At 39.0% G+C, this 17,576-nt stretch overlaps 1 protein-coding gene across 1 annotated transcript in view; it reads right to left on the bottom strand.

Moving 5' to 3' along the window:
* Positions 1 to 17,228, bottom strand: part of C4bpa (complement component 4 binding protein alpha) — a 37,128-nt gene extending 19,900 nt beyond the window's left edge. The window contains exons 1-7 of the mRNA XM_035445832.1: positions 17,135 to 17,228; positions 16,131 to 16,313; positions 14,404 to 14,503; positions 10,634 to 10,719; positions 10,279 to 10,473; positions 6,155 to 6,337; positions 1,094 to 1,282 (exon numbers count right to left, since the gene is read on the bottom strand). Coding sequence (XP_035301723.1) covers positions 1,094 to 1,282; positions 6,155 to 6,337; positions 10,279 to 10,473; positions 10,634 to 10,719; positions 14,404 to 14,503; positions 16,131 to 16,313; positions 17,135 to 17,171 — 973 coding nt within the window. The 5' untranslated portion in view covers positions 17,172 to 17,228. The remainder of the gene's footprint in view (positions 1 to 1,093; positions 1,283 to 6,154; positions 6,338 to 10,278; positions 10,474 to 10,633; positions 10,720 to 14,403; positions 14,504 to 16,130; positions 16,314 to 17,134) is intronic.
* Positions 17,229 to 17,576: the final 348 nt, after the last annotated feature.

The raw sequence follows: 17,576 nt of genomic DNA, 5'->3' as shown, positions 1-17,576 counted from the left end.
CTTGATATGCTCTCCTTTGATTTGGGGAAATTTTTTCCATAATTTTGTTGAAACTATTTTCTGTTCCTTTGATCTGTATTTCTTTTCTTCTTATAGACTTTTTGTATGATTTGCCTTTTTAGTCTAATTCCAGAGTTTCTTCATGTTCCATTCATTAGTCATTGATTTTCTTTTTAATTTTACATTTTCTTTAACCAAATGATTCAATTCCTCTACCTTGTCTTCAAGCCCTGAAATGGGACACCCCACTGACAGGCCAATCAAAACCGCTTCATTTTGTTGTTTGTATCCATTAATAGATTTTTCAAAACTGGTCCATTGCATAAAAATGCCCTGTATTCTGATTCCATGTTTTTACTGCTAAAATGACAAATTTGTGCTACTTAGAAAAAAATGAGGCAATTTCTCTCTCCTAGAAATTTCACTTAGGTCTGTAAAATAGTGGTTATCCACCTCTGTACCAAGGTGGGTAATTAATATTTTACAGAGCTCCTCTTTTGCCCCCACAAATAGATAAAGAGGGAAATGAGCAAGTTTATCCTTTCTATACGGCTGAGGTAAAAATTCTAGGTCAGGAGTTAGTACCTGTCTTCTAGAAGCAAGTAACCTGTTAGACTGACAAATCTGTGGCTCAAGAACTATAAGACACATGCCAATTTGCAGCTTGTCAATTCATTATGTTTTCATGGACTTTTACTTCTACCAGAACCCCAAGCCTTCACATGGTGAAGGAGGGACTGTAGAGTCTCACTATGACAAGTGTTGAGCTGGGTACTCCCCCCAGATCCAACAGCAGTGAAGCTGAAATGTAAACCTCCATACTGTCTGGCTTCTATAGCTATATCTTTTATTCATTTCTAAAGTGGCCTACAGAAAGTTTTACAGTCTTAGTCTCTGAAACTTATGATCACTTATGATAATAAATAGCTCCCACTTTGTTAAAGTAGTGTATTCAATTTTGATTCTAAGTGATGAAACAGCACTCACATAAGTATAAAGTCCAATTACTTAAGCATTACACACACACACACACACACACACACACACACACACACACACACACACACACGCATTTGGAAAAACCAGAACTCACCCCTGCATTCCTTAAATGGGCTCCAGGTGAAATCTTTCCTACAAATTATATCCATTGACCCTTTTGTAGCAGGCTCATAGCCAGGTTGACATTGGTACTGTAACACGGTTCCAACCTGATGCACATCTTCTTTTTTGAAATGTTGTAGCCAGGAAGCATGTGGAATGTCTGGTGTATTAGGGCAACTAGCTGCTCATAAAACAAGCAAAAGAAAAGAACATTGTTAAAAGGGCTGCCATAGCACTCAGAGAGCATGCCTCATCAAAGGGTACCAACAGGAGCTACTCTTCCATAGCACACACTGACCACACCAGAAAATGTAGGATGTTTGCCAATCTTGGCCCAGCACCTGACAGTTCTTACCAAAGGCACTACCAAATGCTGTCTGTGTGCTATGCCAACTGCACTCAACAGTAATTCTTCTCTCCATTGTACTTCACACAGTTTTGTTTCTAAATTGTAGCATGAGGCTTGTTAAATGAAAATGGTGGGAAAACTTTCATAGACAACAAAAACTGCTGTGTTTTTTCTTGACTAGAGAAATTGAACAAGAGTCATTTCCCTCATCTAGGAAAACTCAGAACAAGAGCAAACAAAGCACTAACATTTTTGAGCCTAGGCTTTGAGACTTTTCTTCTTCCCTTGTCTGGGACTGTTAGTTCATATGTAATACACACATCTGTAGAGTTGATGTCTATTACGTTATATCTCTAAACAGTCACCAAGAGACATAGATTAAAACCCTTCAGGAAGTACAGATTGACAGTCTTCCAGTATTCATAGAGTGGTGCAGCTTTCCTGACTGTCCAATTTCAGGCTATCTTTATCATCTCATGAAGAAACCCCATGTTTTTAATATTACTTCTACACTGAGCTTCTTAAATAAATGGAATCACACAATACGTTTTCTTTCCTTTTTTGTAGCTGGCTTCTTTTACTAAAGACCATACTCTAAAATTAATCTATGCTCAACATTTATCACTACTTCATTTTTATTCTGTATGATATTCCAGTGTAGAGCTATACCAATTTATCAGCATTGTCCCATGGATGGGTGTTTGCATTATTGGCTGTTAGGAATAATGCTGCTCTGAACTTTCATGAAAATCTTCTGTGCAGATATCTGTTTTTATTTCTCTCTAATACATACCCAGGGAATTGATTGTGAATAAAGCAGTAACCACATGCTCAAACTTCAGAGGAACTGCTGAAATCATTTTCTGTAATGTCTGTAATAATTTAGATGCCCACCAGTAGTATGTAGAGCTCTAATTTTTCCACAAATTTGGAAAAAAATTGTCAGGTTTTTTATAATAAGCATTTTGATATTATTTATTATTGCTAAAAGACCATCTTTGCAAGAAATAAAGAGGAACTTGTTCTGGTGGAAGCATCCAGGGAAACATGAGCACATGAAAGGTCCTTGTATAGACAAATAAGAAGTAAGGGGATGATACAATCATCCATACATTGTTAGCAATGGGGATGGATTTGCAAGATTTCCAAAGATCCACAGTCCATAAATCCCCAAGGCTGTAGTGTAAATAACACAATGTTTCCACACAACTCCCATACCTCTTCCCATTTACTTAGCTATCTCTTTTGTTACTTATATGTCTAAGATAATGTCCATATTGGTAAATAACTGTTTCACTAGAGTGTTTAGGGAAAGAACTGTACATGTTTAGTACAGATAGATTTTTTTCAAATATTTTAAATCCACAGTTGATTAAATTTCTGGATGTGGAAACTGGATACAAAGAGTAAGCTAAAGCCCATTTCTTCTATACAACTGATTTAAGGAGCATGCTATAAAAAATGAAAATAGCTTAATTATTTTCAGGGTGGCAGCTATAGACAAAGATATATTTGACAATATTAGCTGGGATCTATAAGAAGTCATTTCTTCCTATAGACTATCTGATAGTGTATAACTCAGCTTTGCCTACCATGTGTAAAGACCTGGGTTTGGTCCCCAGCACAAGAACAATAAGGAGGTATCTGGAGAGAGAAGGGAAGCTATAAATATATAGCTACACTCTGTTTTTCTCTCCACTGTCATAAATACCTGGCACAAAAAATTTTATAAAGTAGTAATTTTATCTGTTGTTTCCAATAATATGAAAGTGGGATGTTTTATTGAATTGTTGGTTTCAGTTTTTCTTTACTTGAAGCTTACCTTCTCACTGCCGTGTAGCTTCCATCATCTCTAATCAAAACCCAGATATTAATTTTGTTGATGTGCTGTTTTTCCCTTGCTGTGTCCTCTCAAAAGTGTTTTCTGTTTATTTTCACCTTTCACTATTTTCACTATGGTATTGCCATGTCTTGAACTTTTAAAATGTAACTCTCAAGTTCAAGTGATCTTTTGGGATGTACAAGAAAATATTTGGAAAATGTTTGATCATTTTTTCTCTGAATAATTTTCTCTTCCTTTATCTCTCTTCTCCTTTTGAAATTCTTGTTAATATTCCTCTTGTGCTCTGCTCCTCTTTTCTTCCTTTTTTATTTCTATGCTATAGATCACATAATCTCTATTGTTTCTATCTATAAAGTCATCGATTCTCTCTTCATCTTACTTGAGTTTATTATTGAGTTCCTCTTATAAATCTCCATTTACTTACTGTGTTTTTCAATTCTCACACTTTCTTAAAATAATTTATTTTTATTGACGTTTCTGTTTGATGAGACATTGTCAAAATACTTTCCTTTAATTCTTTAAAGAATATTTCCTTTGAATTTTAAATATTTATTTATAATAGTTATTTTGAAAATCTTTTCTGTTTAGTCTTATATTTGGGCCAATCCAAGGCAGTTTTTATTGCTTCGTGTGAGTAACTCTTTGTGATTTCTTCATAGCTGACCATTATTTCTTGAAAAGTGAGCATATGAAATAATAGCAATTTAAATACTATTTTCCCCTTATCACCTTCGAGACTTGTTATTTTCCTTGTTTTCTTATTTGTTTTGTGTTTTGACTGGAGTCTTTAAGTTGAATCTATTTCCCTCAAGTTTGTGACATCTAATGACATACCTCAGAAAGCACAGTCTTGAGCATACACACAATCTTCCTAACTACCTGGAACAACTAATTTTTCTCTTTGATTCTCTTGTTGCACTTTTAGCTGATCTACCTCTGTAGTAGTATGTACAATGGCTAGTGTCCAATATTATCTGATTGCTCCAGTGTTGTTTCTGAGGACATACATTACTTCATAGTCAGGCCCAATTAAAGTCAGGGGGCTCTTGGGGTGTAGGGTGTTCAAGTTTCTGAAGCTTGTTCTAAATCTACTCTGGAATATTTATCTTTATTTGATTTTTGCTGTGTATGTTAACTACCCATACTGTGCTTCAGAAGGGAATTTTCATACAAGTGTATAGTATATACATTGAGCAGATTCCTTCATATGCTTTGTCCCTTTTCTCATCAGTACCTCTCCTGTTAGTCTGCTTTGTCCCCCTATCTCACTTCTACCTTTACAGCATATACTCATACAAGGTTTTATGTAATGATAAATAATCTAGAAACCAGAAATGAGAGGAAAACATATGATGTTCGTCTTTCTGAGATTGGCTTAATTAGCATAATGTGGTTGTCTTGTGCTACAGACAGAAATTGTAAAGAATAAGTCAATTCCTTCACCAGAACCCTTTCTGTAGTGTAGGGACTGTGGAATGGGAGAAGGGGTGTATCAATAAGGAGTCCTGCATCCAGCTGTACCCATAGTCTACAGCCCAGAGTCAAGAGAATGAAATCTGTCAATATTTGCTGGTTTTCAAGTCTATAAAATAGAGGAACTGGGGGGGGGGGTGACAGTTTGTTGGGCAACCTACTAGACCATTTCTCTTCCAAGATGGATCTGTTCAGAAGCAGGAGGACACAATTGCTGCAGCTGCCTCACCTGGCTTCTCCATCCTATGCAATGGAAGGTGGATGGAGGAACAGACCTGATGTCTGGCTGCTGACATCTGCTTAATATAAGCTTTTCACAACATGGCATTTTAGAAAATCACACTATTCTATAACAGTCCATCCCAAGCATATCTTTCACCCAACAGCAGGTGGGAGCTTCCATTTGTGAGTTCACAGAAACAGTTCTCAATGAGTTAGTGTTGATGCTAGCTTCATACAGCGGCCTCTCAATATTTCTATCAAGCATCCATGGATTCGATGAACAAATGCTTCTCAATTGGTTGTAACTCCTTTAAATATTCTCTAATACACACTGAATAGTTTCTTTACTAGTTTTGGTCAGTTTAATAGATGCTTCTCCGGGACAGAGATCTGCCCCACCACTTGTACCACTGTCCCTAAGAAAAAGATACATAATGCTTCATGAGTGTGAAACTAAGAATATAAGGCATCAGAGGCCTCCTCCCCTTAGAAGTTGTATGACCTTGAGAAGTCACTTACCTTCCGAAAATGTTTCCTCATCTGCCAAATTAGGGTAATAATCCTGCCCACAATTCATTGATTGTTTTCATTCTTTTTATGAACCAAGACTCATTCCAACTTAACATTACAACTTTTATCACTATTAAAAAGATCCACAAGTTACTTGTTTTAGAGTGTCTAGTCCATATAATACTTTTGTACAAATTAAAAAGGGATATTTTATTACCTGACTTCCAAAAATCATTTTGTTAGGCAATTATCTATTAACTGCCAAAAATTAATGACACAAGTATACTAATCTTCTATGTCTACAACATCAGCGCTTCTCGTTAGGACTGGGGTGAATAACTGCGTAAACAAGAAAACAAGGTAGCTGGTGGTGGCTCATGCCTTTAATCCCAGCACTTGGGAGACAGAGGCAAGTGGATCTCTGTGACTTTGAAGCCAGCCTGGTCTGCAGAGAGAGTTCCAGGACATCTAGGGCTGTTACACAGAGAAACCCTGTTTCAGAAAACCAAAAAGAAAAGAAAGAAAACAAGATAAAAATTAAAATCCAAATTTAAAATTTTGTGATTCAGAATCTAGATGTAAAAGTATGTCCACACAAATATACCTGGGTATCTTTAGTTGCCAACCAATGAAACTCCTTTATGGTCCATACTTACTGAGCTCACAAATGGGAGGAGGAGGATTCCAGTTGCCATCAGCTCCACAATAGATTATATGTTTGCCTCTGAGAGTGAACCCTTTTTGGCAGGCAAATATAAGAGAGTCTTTGTATTTATAGGTAGTCTTCAATCTGGAACGAATTAGTCCATTTGAAATATTTGGCTGAGGACAGATGATTCCTAAATAATTACAAGAAAAGACAAGTAGATTTTAAAAGTTAAAAGGTACTGGGGCAATGGCTCAGTGGATAAAGTGTACACAAGGACCTAAGTTTGAATCCCTAGAACCCACATAAAAATCCAGCATGGTATCATACATCTGTAATTTCAGTAATTCTGTGAGAGGACAGGAGACTTCTCCAATGCTGGGAGGACAGTTACCTTTGTGTATGCAGCAGAGAAGCAAAGCCAGACATGGTAGTGTGCACCTTTAATCCCAGTCCTGTGGAGGCACCCATAGGGACAGCCTGCCTCAGGGTAGGAGGGCTGCCTCAAGGTTGAAGGTCAGTATTCACCTCCAAGGTTGTCCTCTGACCTCCACATACATGCCATGGCACTCATGCACCTGTGCACACACACACACACACACACATGCACACACATCACAGATGATTTGAGATCTGGGGATAAAGCTCAGTGGAAGGGTTCCAACTGAGTATGCATAAGGCCCTGGGTACCAAAAAAAATCTAGAAGAATTAACATAAGTAGTAATAGGAATTTTATTGAAGACTAAGGGATGCCTCTAAAAAGTCAGAATAAGACTTCATTTAGAAATAGAGAAAGAGCTTTAGAAATCCACAAAGTAATTGAAAAGGATGTAAGAAAAGATGAGGGTAGGGTTGGAGAAGACCCTTGACAGAGAGAAGTAAATCTAACACAGCCTCAGCTCCTCAATTCCCTGTAGGAGTAGGGGAGCAGAAGGCACCCAAAAGGGTAAGCCAGACAGAAAGTCGGGAAGTCTGACTCTCAAGACAAGCCAAAAACCCTCATAAGCCTCAGGTCCAGTTGTGGATTTTGATGAGACAGGCAGATGGGACCAGCTGGGAAGAAAAATCCCCTTTTTCACAGGACTATATGACTTTGGAGGCAGCAGCAGAGCAGGCACAATCTTGAAAGAATATCTCTTTCTACAACTGAACTACCCTATGGGCCTGAGGTTTAAAAAAAAAAAAAGCCCCAGGTAAAGGAGCCTTAGTGTGGCCTGCTCCAGTCCCTAGTGAGGAAAGGCCCAGAGCAGCAATTGTGGTCAGGAGGATGGGTGAACAACTCTTCTACCCCAATTAACACAATGAAGGCACTCACTACAAGCATGCCTAAGAGGCTGTCTTCCAGGTGACTATGCATTCTGTCATGTTGATAGTTAACCTTAATCATCAGAGATAAGATGAAAAATCTAAGAATCCCAGGATAGAAGAAAAAAGTAAGATAATAGTAAAAGCATAAAGAATCTACTCAATGGAAGATTAGCAGAGAATTCCCCAAATCTACAGAAAAGATTTCAAATACATGAGGCATTTAGAACCCAAAATAGACATGACAAGAGAAAGACCCCTCCAGTACATCATGTTAAAAATGGCCAAAGGGGCCAGGCAGTGGTGGCACATGCCTTTAATCCCAGCACTTTAATCCCAGAAGCAGGTGGAGTTCGAGACCAGCGTGGTCTACAAGAGCTAGTTCCAGGACAGCCTCCAAAACTACACAGGGAAACCCCGTCTCAAAACATCAGAAAAAAAAAATGGCCAAAGGATAAAAGTCAGCGGCTTGGTGGCTAAAGACACTTGCTGGCCAAGCATGACTACCTGAGTTCAATCCCAAAGACCCACATGGTAACCAATTTCCCTGATCAAAACAAACTTAAAAACACCTCAATAAAATTTTATGGGCCAAATCCAAAAACATATTAAAATGATCATATGCCATGAATCCATTGTTGTTTCAACATAAGAAAATCAGTATGGTAATATATTTACCGGGAGGTGGTGGCACAAGCCTTTAATCCCAGCACTCAGGAGGCAGAGGCAGGCAGAGTTCGAGACCAGCGTGGTCTACAAGTGCTAGTTCCAGGACAGCCTCCAAGGCCACAGAGAAACCCTGTCTCAAAGAAACAATGTATGTATGTATGTATGTATGTATGTATGTATGTATGTATGTATGTATGTGTGTGCATGTGTGTGTATTCAGGATACAAATAGACTTAAATACAGAAATCACATGATCATCTCAACTGATACAGATAATGCCTTCAACAAAGCTCAACATGTCTGCATGATAAAATTACTGAAGGAAGTAGGAAAGAAGGCCCACACCTCAACATTACAAAGGCTATAAACAACAAACCTGTGTGTGTGTAGCAGCCAGGAGGTGGGTGTGGTGGTGGGGGTTTTGCAAACACCACAGCCATCAGAATGTCAATCTACAGGAAGCAAGAAAGTCCATTCAACAGGGACCCAGTGTAAGTGTTACAGCTCTGTTAGACAGGTATCCTGGTAGTCAGAAGCAAAGCAATACCTACAGCTCAGAAGGGAAAGGTATCTTGGCAACCGGGAGCCAAGGAATAACACAAAGTCGCACTGCACAACAAACCTCACACAGGAGATTTATTGGGAGAAGAAAAAAAAAAAAAAAACAGGATGGTGGCTGGAGCAAGAAACAGTAGCCAACTGAGCAGGATACAGAGCTTATATAGTGTTTCTTGGAATGGGGGTAGAGCTTTTCAGGGTAGAATTTTCCAGGATGGAGATTGGTGGGATTTCACATCCAGAAATCGGGCTTTTACTCTGTAGGGTGGCAGCAGGGTCCAGCAGTTAGGGCAGTTATTCTGTGGGTGGGACCTGACAATTAGAGGTCCTCAGGGGAGGAGGGGCTTGGCCACTGGTGTGGCTTGAGGGGCTTACACTCGGTAGCTGCTGTTGGTTCCTTGGTAGGTTATTTTAGGCATATTTAAGCACAGCACAATTTGGGGTAAAGTTTCCTTGTGGTAAATAACTCAATTCCATATGCACAGCAAAGCTTAAGACATGGTTACACTGAAACTCTTGTAAAGTACAAGTGGTATCTTGTAAAGTACAAGTGGTATCTTTCATAAAGATGGCTTCGATAGATTAACTGAGCAAATAGGCTCAAGTTAAACAATGCTCATGATAAGGATCTGGGGGAGGTAGTGTTATAGATTGATTGAGATGAACAAGCTCAAGGTATGAGTCTGGGGGTATCCATGTGGACTGGCCACACAGATAGTGCAGAGGTCACTAGGCTATCAACCACATCTATTACCAGCCTTCTGGGTGGAGACCAGGTTATACATCTCTCCCTTTGAAGAGACAACCCTGCATGCCTGACATCCTGGTCTCCCTAGTGCTTATCTGGGAACACAGTATCTACATGCTTCCTATACTATAACCAACATCATCATATTAAATAGGAAAAATCAGAGTATTTTCTCTAAAATCTGTAGTAAGACTCAGGTGCCTACTCTTGTTTCTCTTATTCAGTTTTAGCTAGAGCAATAAGACAAGAATAAGAAATAAAAGGAATGCAAATAGTAAAGGAAGAACTCAAAGCATTCCTGTTTGCAGATGCCATGTCCTATAATTAAAAAAAAACAACTTTAAAGATTTCATCTGAAAACTCTTAGATCTGATAAACTCTTAGATCTGACACGTCCAGCTCAAGAACAGAATATAAAAACACATGCATATTATTAGTTCTAAATAAAAGGTAGCAATGTAGTCACTCCCAGCTAAAGGATAAAACTTATTTTTCTTTCTGCTACTAAAGAAACATATTTCCACATGGAAATGGCATGAGACCAAAGAACCTGGACTTCTCAGCTTTATTCTAAGTTGTTGGCATGTCCAGGATGCTCTCACGGAAGGTTGTCTATATGCAGCCAACATCTTAGAACAGACTACAGATAAATGAAAAATTCTTACTTTACCGAATCAATGTGATATGGTGTTTGCCACTCTAATGCATTGAGTATCTCTTAGCCAAATAATAGAGGCATATGCACATCCACTCATTTACCTTTAAATTGTTCTACTTCCCACAATGAATTCATCTTCTTTTTTCTTTTAAGCAAAATGTTAAGTGAACAATAGAAAGTATCACTGGGACTTACTTTCACAGGTAGGAGGGCTTGGGCTCCAAACACCTACTGTTTTGTTCACTACAATGCAGGTAATGGAGGGACTTCCAAGGAGTAAGAAGGTAGGATCACACCTATAGGTGACAGAGGAGCCATATGTGTAGAAGTCTTCATCTCCACCAGTGTGCTTCCCATTGCTGATCTCAGGAGGGGACCTACACTTGACAACTGAGAAATTAGTGAAAGAGAAAGAAATGTTCAGGGATGGGCATCAGAACAATGATAAAATTATTGCCAATATATATGGAAGCTATAAGTGTCAGGAAGAACACACAGACACATTCCCTAAGACAGTTATGTTTATAGCCACATCAGAAAGATTACTTACTTTCACATTCTGGGAGAGGATCACTCCAGGCAACTCCTTTACTTTGGATCTCACAATGACTAGTGGATGAGCCAATTAAGATATATCTAGACAAGAGAAGACCAAAAATTTTAATGGAATTCCTACTTTAAATAAAATTGTATAAAGGTGACAAACAGATATTAAAATGAAGAAATGATGTTTTCTCAGCTAAGGCTTTGTAGTGGAGGGTTTGGGGGAGAGAGGGACAAAGTAGAACAAAATATTAAGGGCACATGTTTGAAGATGCCATAATGAACCCATTTCTTTGTGCGTTAAAGATTAAAAGTCCAAAAGTACAGTGATGCAAATATACAAAAATGTCATAATAGAACCCATTAATCCATATGCTAACTTTAAAAATTAATTCAATTTAAAAAAAAATCATCATGCATTACAGTAGAAGACTATTTCAAAATGCATTTCAAGTGAAGGTTACAAATAGTCTACATATTTAAATTAATGTACATGTCAAATTTGTACATTATATGGCACTGAAAAATTGGACCAACTGCTCCCATTCAAACAAGTAAGAGGGCTGAAGTGATGGCTCAGTGATTAAGGCCCCTTTCATAGCACTGGAGTACACTTCCTAACACCCACGTAAGTTCACAGAAATCTGCCTGTCTCTGCCTCCTAAGATTAAAGGTTTGCATCATTAAACTCAGCAGGACTCAGGATTGGATTTTTTAATTTATTCTTGAGAATCTCATACATGTATTGCATACAATGAAATATGATCATATACATCACTATTTCCCCTTCCAACTTCCCTATATAAAAGGCTTAAACAGGAACTAAATTTGTTATCAGAAATGGGAAATACAAAAAATGTGTCTTTGTATCCAGTCTGTTAGCCTGTGTCTTTTTATAGGCGAGTTAAGACCATTAATATTGAGGGAAATTAAGGTCCATTCAGTGTTTATTCTTGTTTGTTTTTGGTTTGTTGTTGGTACTGGTATTGTATGTGAATTTACCCTGCCTTTTATTTTGTGTTTTTGTAGAGTAGGATTATCTATTGCCTATGTTTATGTGAGTGTAGTTAATTTCTTTAGGCTGGAGTTTTCCTTCCAGTACTTTCTGTAGGGCTGGATTAGTGGTTACATATTGTTTAAATCTGGTTTTGTCATGGAATATCTTGTTTTCTCCATTTATAGTGATTGAAAGCTTTGCTGGGTATAGTAGTCTGGGCTGGCATCAATGTTCTCTCAGAGTTGGTAGAATGTCTATCCAGGTCCTTCTAGCTTTCAGAGTTTCCATGGAGAAGTCTGGTGTAATTCTGATAGGTTTGCCTTTATATGTTACTTGGCCTTTTTCCCTTGCTGCTCTTAATATTTTTTCTTTATTCTGTACGTTTGGTGTTTTAATAATTATGTGACGAGGGCACTTTCTTTTGTGGTCCACTCTATTTGGCGTTCTGTAGGCTTCTTTTACTTTCATTGGCATGTCTTTCTTTAAGTTGGGAAAGTTTTCTTCTATGATTTTGTTGAATATGTTTTCTGCACCCTTGAGTTAGGTTTCTTCACCTTCTTCTATACTTATTATCCTTGGGTTTGGTCTTTTCACGGTGTCCCAAATTTCCTGAATATTTTGTGTTATGGATTTGTTAGACTTCAGATTTTCTTTGCTTGAGAGTTTATTTCCTCTAGTTTGTCTTCAGCATCTGAGATTCTGTCTTCCATCTCTTGTATTCTGTTGGTTATGCTTGCACCTGTGGTTCCTGATTGTTTACTCAGCTTTTCCACTTCCAGCATTCCCTCAGTATGTGTTTTCTTTATTGTCTCTAATTCAGTTTTCAGGTCCCGAACTGTTTCCTTCAGCTGTTTAATTGTATTTTCTTGGCTTTTTTGGCTTTCCTTGATTTCTTGCATCTTTTGGGTTGTCTTTTCTTCCATTTCTCTGAAGGATTTTCTGATTTTCTCTCTTAGGTTCTCTATCATCTCCATGAAGTTGTTTTTGTTCAACCATGTTCATAGCAGCATTATTTGTAATAGCCAGAAACTGGAAGCAGCCTAGATGCCCCTCAACCGAAGAATGGATAGAGAAAATGTGGTACATTTACACAATAGAGTGCTACTCAGCAGAAAAAAACAATGGAATCTTGAAATTTGCAGGAAAATGGATGGATCTAGATGAAACCATTCTGAGGAGGTAACCCAATCGCAAAAAGACAAACATGGTATGTACTCACTCATATGTGGATTTTAGACATAGAGTAAGGATTACCAGCCTACAATCCACACTGCCAAAGAAGCTAATAAACATGGAGGTCCCTAAGACAGACATACATGATCCCCTGGAGAAGGGGAGAGGTTCAAGATCTGCTGAGAAAATTGGGAGCACGGGAAGAGGGGGGATGGAGCTAGGAGAATGAGAAGGGGAGAGGAAGAGGGATGCCAAGGACATGAGGGAGCAGAAAATATGAGTCAGGGGAAGAATACATGATAACAAGAAAGGAGGTATCATAATAGAGGGAGACATTTTTGGTTTACAGAGAAATCAGGCACTAGGGAAATGTCTGGAGATCTACAAAGATGACACCAGCTAACTATCTCAGCAACGGAGGAGAGGCTACCTTAAATGCCCTCCCCTGATTATGAGATTGATGACTGACTTATATGCCTTCATCCAGCAGCTGGTGGAAGTAGTAGCAGACACCTATAACTAATCACCGATCTGAACTGGAACGCAGATGCAGAGATGGACCAGTGAAGAGCATAGAGGTCCAGACCACACTGGTAAAACACACAGAAACAGCTGACCTGAACATCCGGGAACTCTTGCTCCCCAGTGTGATAGCTGGAATACCAGCATGGGACTGATCCAGACCCAAGGAACATGGGTTTCTGTGAGGAAACCTCAGAAATCTATGGGACCTCCCGTAGAAGCCCAGTATTTATCCCTAGCACAGGTGTGGACTTTGGGAGCCCAGTCCATATAGAGGTATACTCCCTGAGCCAAGACACACAGGGGTGGGCATAGTCCCTACCCCAAAGGAAACGAAAGACTCTGATGACACCCTATGGAAGGCCTCACCATCCAGGGGGAGCAGAAAAGATATGTGACAGATAAGATTTTAATTGGGGGGGGCGATAAGGGAGGATGGGTGGGAGAAGGGAACTGGGATTGTCATGTAAAACAATCATGTTTCTAATTCAAATTTAAAAAAGTTAAAAAAAAAGAAATAAAAAAATGTGCTAATTTCTTGACTTGTATTTGAATGAGGGAACACTACAAAGATACAAAAGAAACTTATAAAAAGTAAATTCCTAGCCAGGTATTGGTGGTGCACACTTTTAATCCCAGCACTCAGGAGGCACAGGCAGGTGGATCTGTGAGTTTGAGACTAGCCTGGTCTACAGAGCAAGTTCTAGGACAGCCTCCAAAACAATACAGAGAAACCATGTCTCAAACCCCTCCCCCACACACAAAAAGTAAATTCCTTAGCACAGGAAGGAATAGGGGACATGGAGACAGGGTGGAAGTGAGAATTCTTAATAGATATTCTTTTTTCTTTTTTTTTTTTTTTTTTTTTTTGGTTTTTTCGAGACAGGGTTTCTCTGTGAGCTTTGGAGCCTATCCCGGCACTCACTCTGGAGACCAGGCTGGCCTCAAACTCACTGACATCCGCCTGCCTCTGCCTCCCAAGTGCTGGGATTAAAGAATAGATATTCTTTATATCACTTTAAATTTTGAAAGTAGCTGGTTTTTAAAGTTAACTGGGAATTATTTCTAAATTACCTCACACTCACCCTTCTGAGCAGCTGAATTCTATCTGTGATCCAAAAGAGAAATCTGTCTTAACTTCCACATGTCCATTTTGTAAGTCTCCTGGATTCCCGCATGATTTTTCTAGAGAAAAATTAAGTGATTGTAAGTGATCCCACCATTCTCGGGTTCTACCATTAGAAACATACAGATCTATATCTACCTCCACATTCAGAAAGACCTACATGCTTAATCACGTTGACCTCTGAATCTGACTCACTGAATTTCTGTTCTGGAGGGAAAATTCGCACAAATCTTAATCTCTTTTTATCATCCTGCTGTATTTTAGCAAGAATCATTTTCTTGATTATAAAAAGAAACCAAAAAGAGAAAGAAGACACTGTGCCATTACTGTTGGGGAAAAGTACAGAATATATTCCCTGCTCACAGTGAATTAGCTGCTCTTCCAAATCTGCAAAATATTTTGGTTTCTGCATGATTTCACTTAATTTTTAAATGAGTATTGAAAATAGTAGGTTTCATTATGACACTTCCATATAGGTACAGCATTGTGTTTTAATCATATTCACTAGCTACTGTGGTCACCTTCCTTCCCCCAATGTATATATGTACACTTGCATGCATATGCATGTCTTTTTTTAAAAAATTCCAAATTCTATATATAAAAGTCAATGCTTACCATGTGTTTGAGGTAAGATTGCTACTTTCTGGTCTTTTAACCCCAGGATATTTTACCATTATTATTATCATTACTATTTTGATTGTTGTTGTTGCTGTCTGTGGTGGAGGGGGGTGGCTACTGCATGCATGTGAATATCTCAGAGGACAACTCTGGAGTCTCAGTTTCCCCCCTTCCACCTTTACACAAATTTCAGGGATGGACTCAGGTCACCTTCACCTGCTAAACCATCCTACTAGGCCCAATTTTTCTTTCTTTTCTCTTCTTTTTGTTTTGTTTTTGGGACAAGGCCTGGCAGGCCCGGAAATCACTATATAGACCAGACCAGCCTCTAACTCACAGAGGTCCTTCATTGCCCCTGCTTCCCAAGTGTTGGGATGAAAGGTGTTCACTATCTCACACCAGGTCTTAGTCTCAATATTTATTTAAATAATTACCTGGTGAGTTACTGATAACTTAGGGTTACTATTACTGAGATGAAACACCACGACCAAAGCAACTTGTGGGGGAAAGGATTTATTCAGCTTATACTTACCCATCACAGTTCATCATCAAAAAAAGTCAGGACAGGAACTCAAGCAAGGCAGGAACCTGAAGACAGGAGCTGATGTAGTGGCCATGGAGGGGCGCTGCTTACTGTCTTGCTCCTCATGGAGCAGCCTGCTTTCTTATAGAACCTAGGACCACCAGCCCAGGAATGGAACCACCCACAATGGACTGGGCCCTCCCCCATCAATAACTAATTAAGAAAATACCCTACAGGCTTGCCTATAGCCTGAACTTATGTCTCCATGGCATAAAGTTCTCTCCTCTCCGATGGCTCTAGCTTGTATCAAATTGGCATAAAACAAGCCAGCACAGTATAGCATTTTTCATTGCAATTAGCTTATTTCTTATTTTCTGCTCTGTTTTATTCTGCTTTTTAGAAGATTCATACATGTATACATTCAAATTGCTAGTTGATGAATTCACTAGTTCCTTAGTGACTTAAGATTCAGTGTTTATATAACCCAAGACAACGTTATGAAACTCATAAGTGCACAGGTGAGAAAAATAAATGTAGGTACTTACTGACACATGAGATAGAAATACGCCAACTCCCCCCAGATGTACAGTAAATAGTCTGGCTTGAACTTGCCCTACTGTAGCCAGGACGGCAACTGTATTTCAAGAGAGTTTGGCTTTCGAAGTCTGTCTGGTTTGTCTCACGTACTAGCAAAGCACCGGGTACATCAGGTGGTGGACCACATTTACCTAGACACCGAGAGGACAGCAACACCAAATGTTACACCTTAAGACACAGCATCTATAATTGTAGAGGGAGAACAGTTCTTTTCCCCTCTAATCAAGGAAAGTAACAAATGTACTATTCCCTTATGTCATGAGTCCCTGAGAGAGGTGCAAATATGTCTGCTGATAAAAGATAATGACAATGATGACAAAAGGTATACATTTTATCTCTTCTCTACTATATAAAATAATGTTTTCTAAAAAGGAGACAGTCAGAAATTTCTTCAGCCTCTATTACCCATCTCTGTTCAGACAGCATCTATGAAAAGCCAAAAACTCCTATAGATTTGCTTTAACAGAAACATGCTGTTTCATTTGAACTGACATAAGCCAGACATGGTGATCTGAAAGAAAGGTTATGAATTCAGTCCAGCCTGGGCTATATAGAAAAGAAAGCACAGAATTGTTGAAATATAAAAATCGTAATCCTACTTTCCCTAATATGGATGAATAGACAGAGCTAGGCTGCCCCTTCCTTGTGAGCCCCAGGAGAAGCATGCATGCTCTTCACTCCTCCATCCCAGACCAACCCCCAGGCCATGAAATGTATTTAGTTGCTGTAAGACAATATAAGTTTATTTCAAACCACAGCTGGGAAACAGGTTGCTTTGGAAAATTAGATAAGAAATTGTAGGTGAACCACCTAGAGAAACTGCCCCAACTCCAGCTGGCCAAATAAATCCTTTGCTGCTGAAACTGGATCTCCACTAGCTAAACGATCTCATTTTTAAAGTATTGTAAGTAATTCTTCATTGTCCATCTGGACTTTTTTGCCTCCTACTCACCAAACACAGCAACCCAGAGAGCAGCAATGACGGTCATTTGGAACAAAGTTGGGTCAGAGACTCTCCAGAGCCTAGAGATGGGCCAGGCCACAGCATCTCTCCCATGTGGAACTCTTGTGGGGCACATAGCCTGCTGCAGCTTTGCCCACTTTTGTTCTGCCAGAAAGCTGAATTTAATAAGCAACGTTTAATCTACTTGACATAAAGCACTGGAATAAATGCTATGATATCCACCTCTTCAAGGAAGTAGCAGCCTAGATGTTTATAGGAGACATGAGCACAGATGGTATCGCCAGAAGACAATGAGGACTCGCCTATGTAAAGGTCACTTGTGGGAAGAGAAATTCATTGCAAATGGAAAAAGGAAGTGAATTTGCAGAGGAGGATATACCTGAGTCCAGTGTTTCGTGAAGCCAGAGAATAAATTCAGGTCAGCCGGGGA

Source organism: Cricetulus griseus, chromosome 5 (assembly GCF_003668045.3).
Source record: "Cricetulus griseus strain 17A/GY chromosome 5, alternate assembly CriGri-PICRH-1.0, whole genome shotgun sequence".
Taxonomy (NCBI): domain Eukaryota; kingdom Metazoa; phylum Chordata; class Mammalia; order Rodentia; family Cricetidae; genus Cricetulus; species Cricetulus griseus.
The sequence above is the reverse complement of the archived record's forward strand: the minus strand, read 5'-3'. Positions and strand labels throughout refer to the sequence as shown.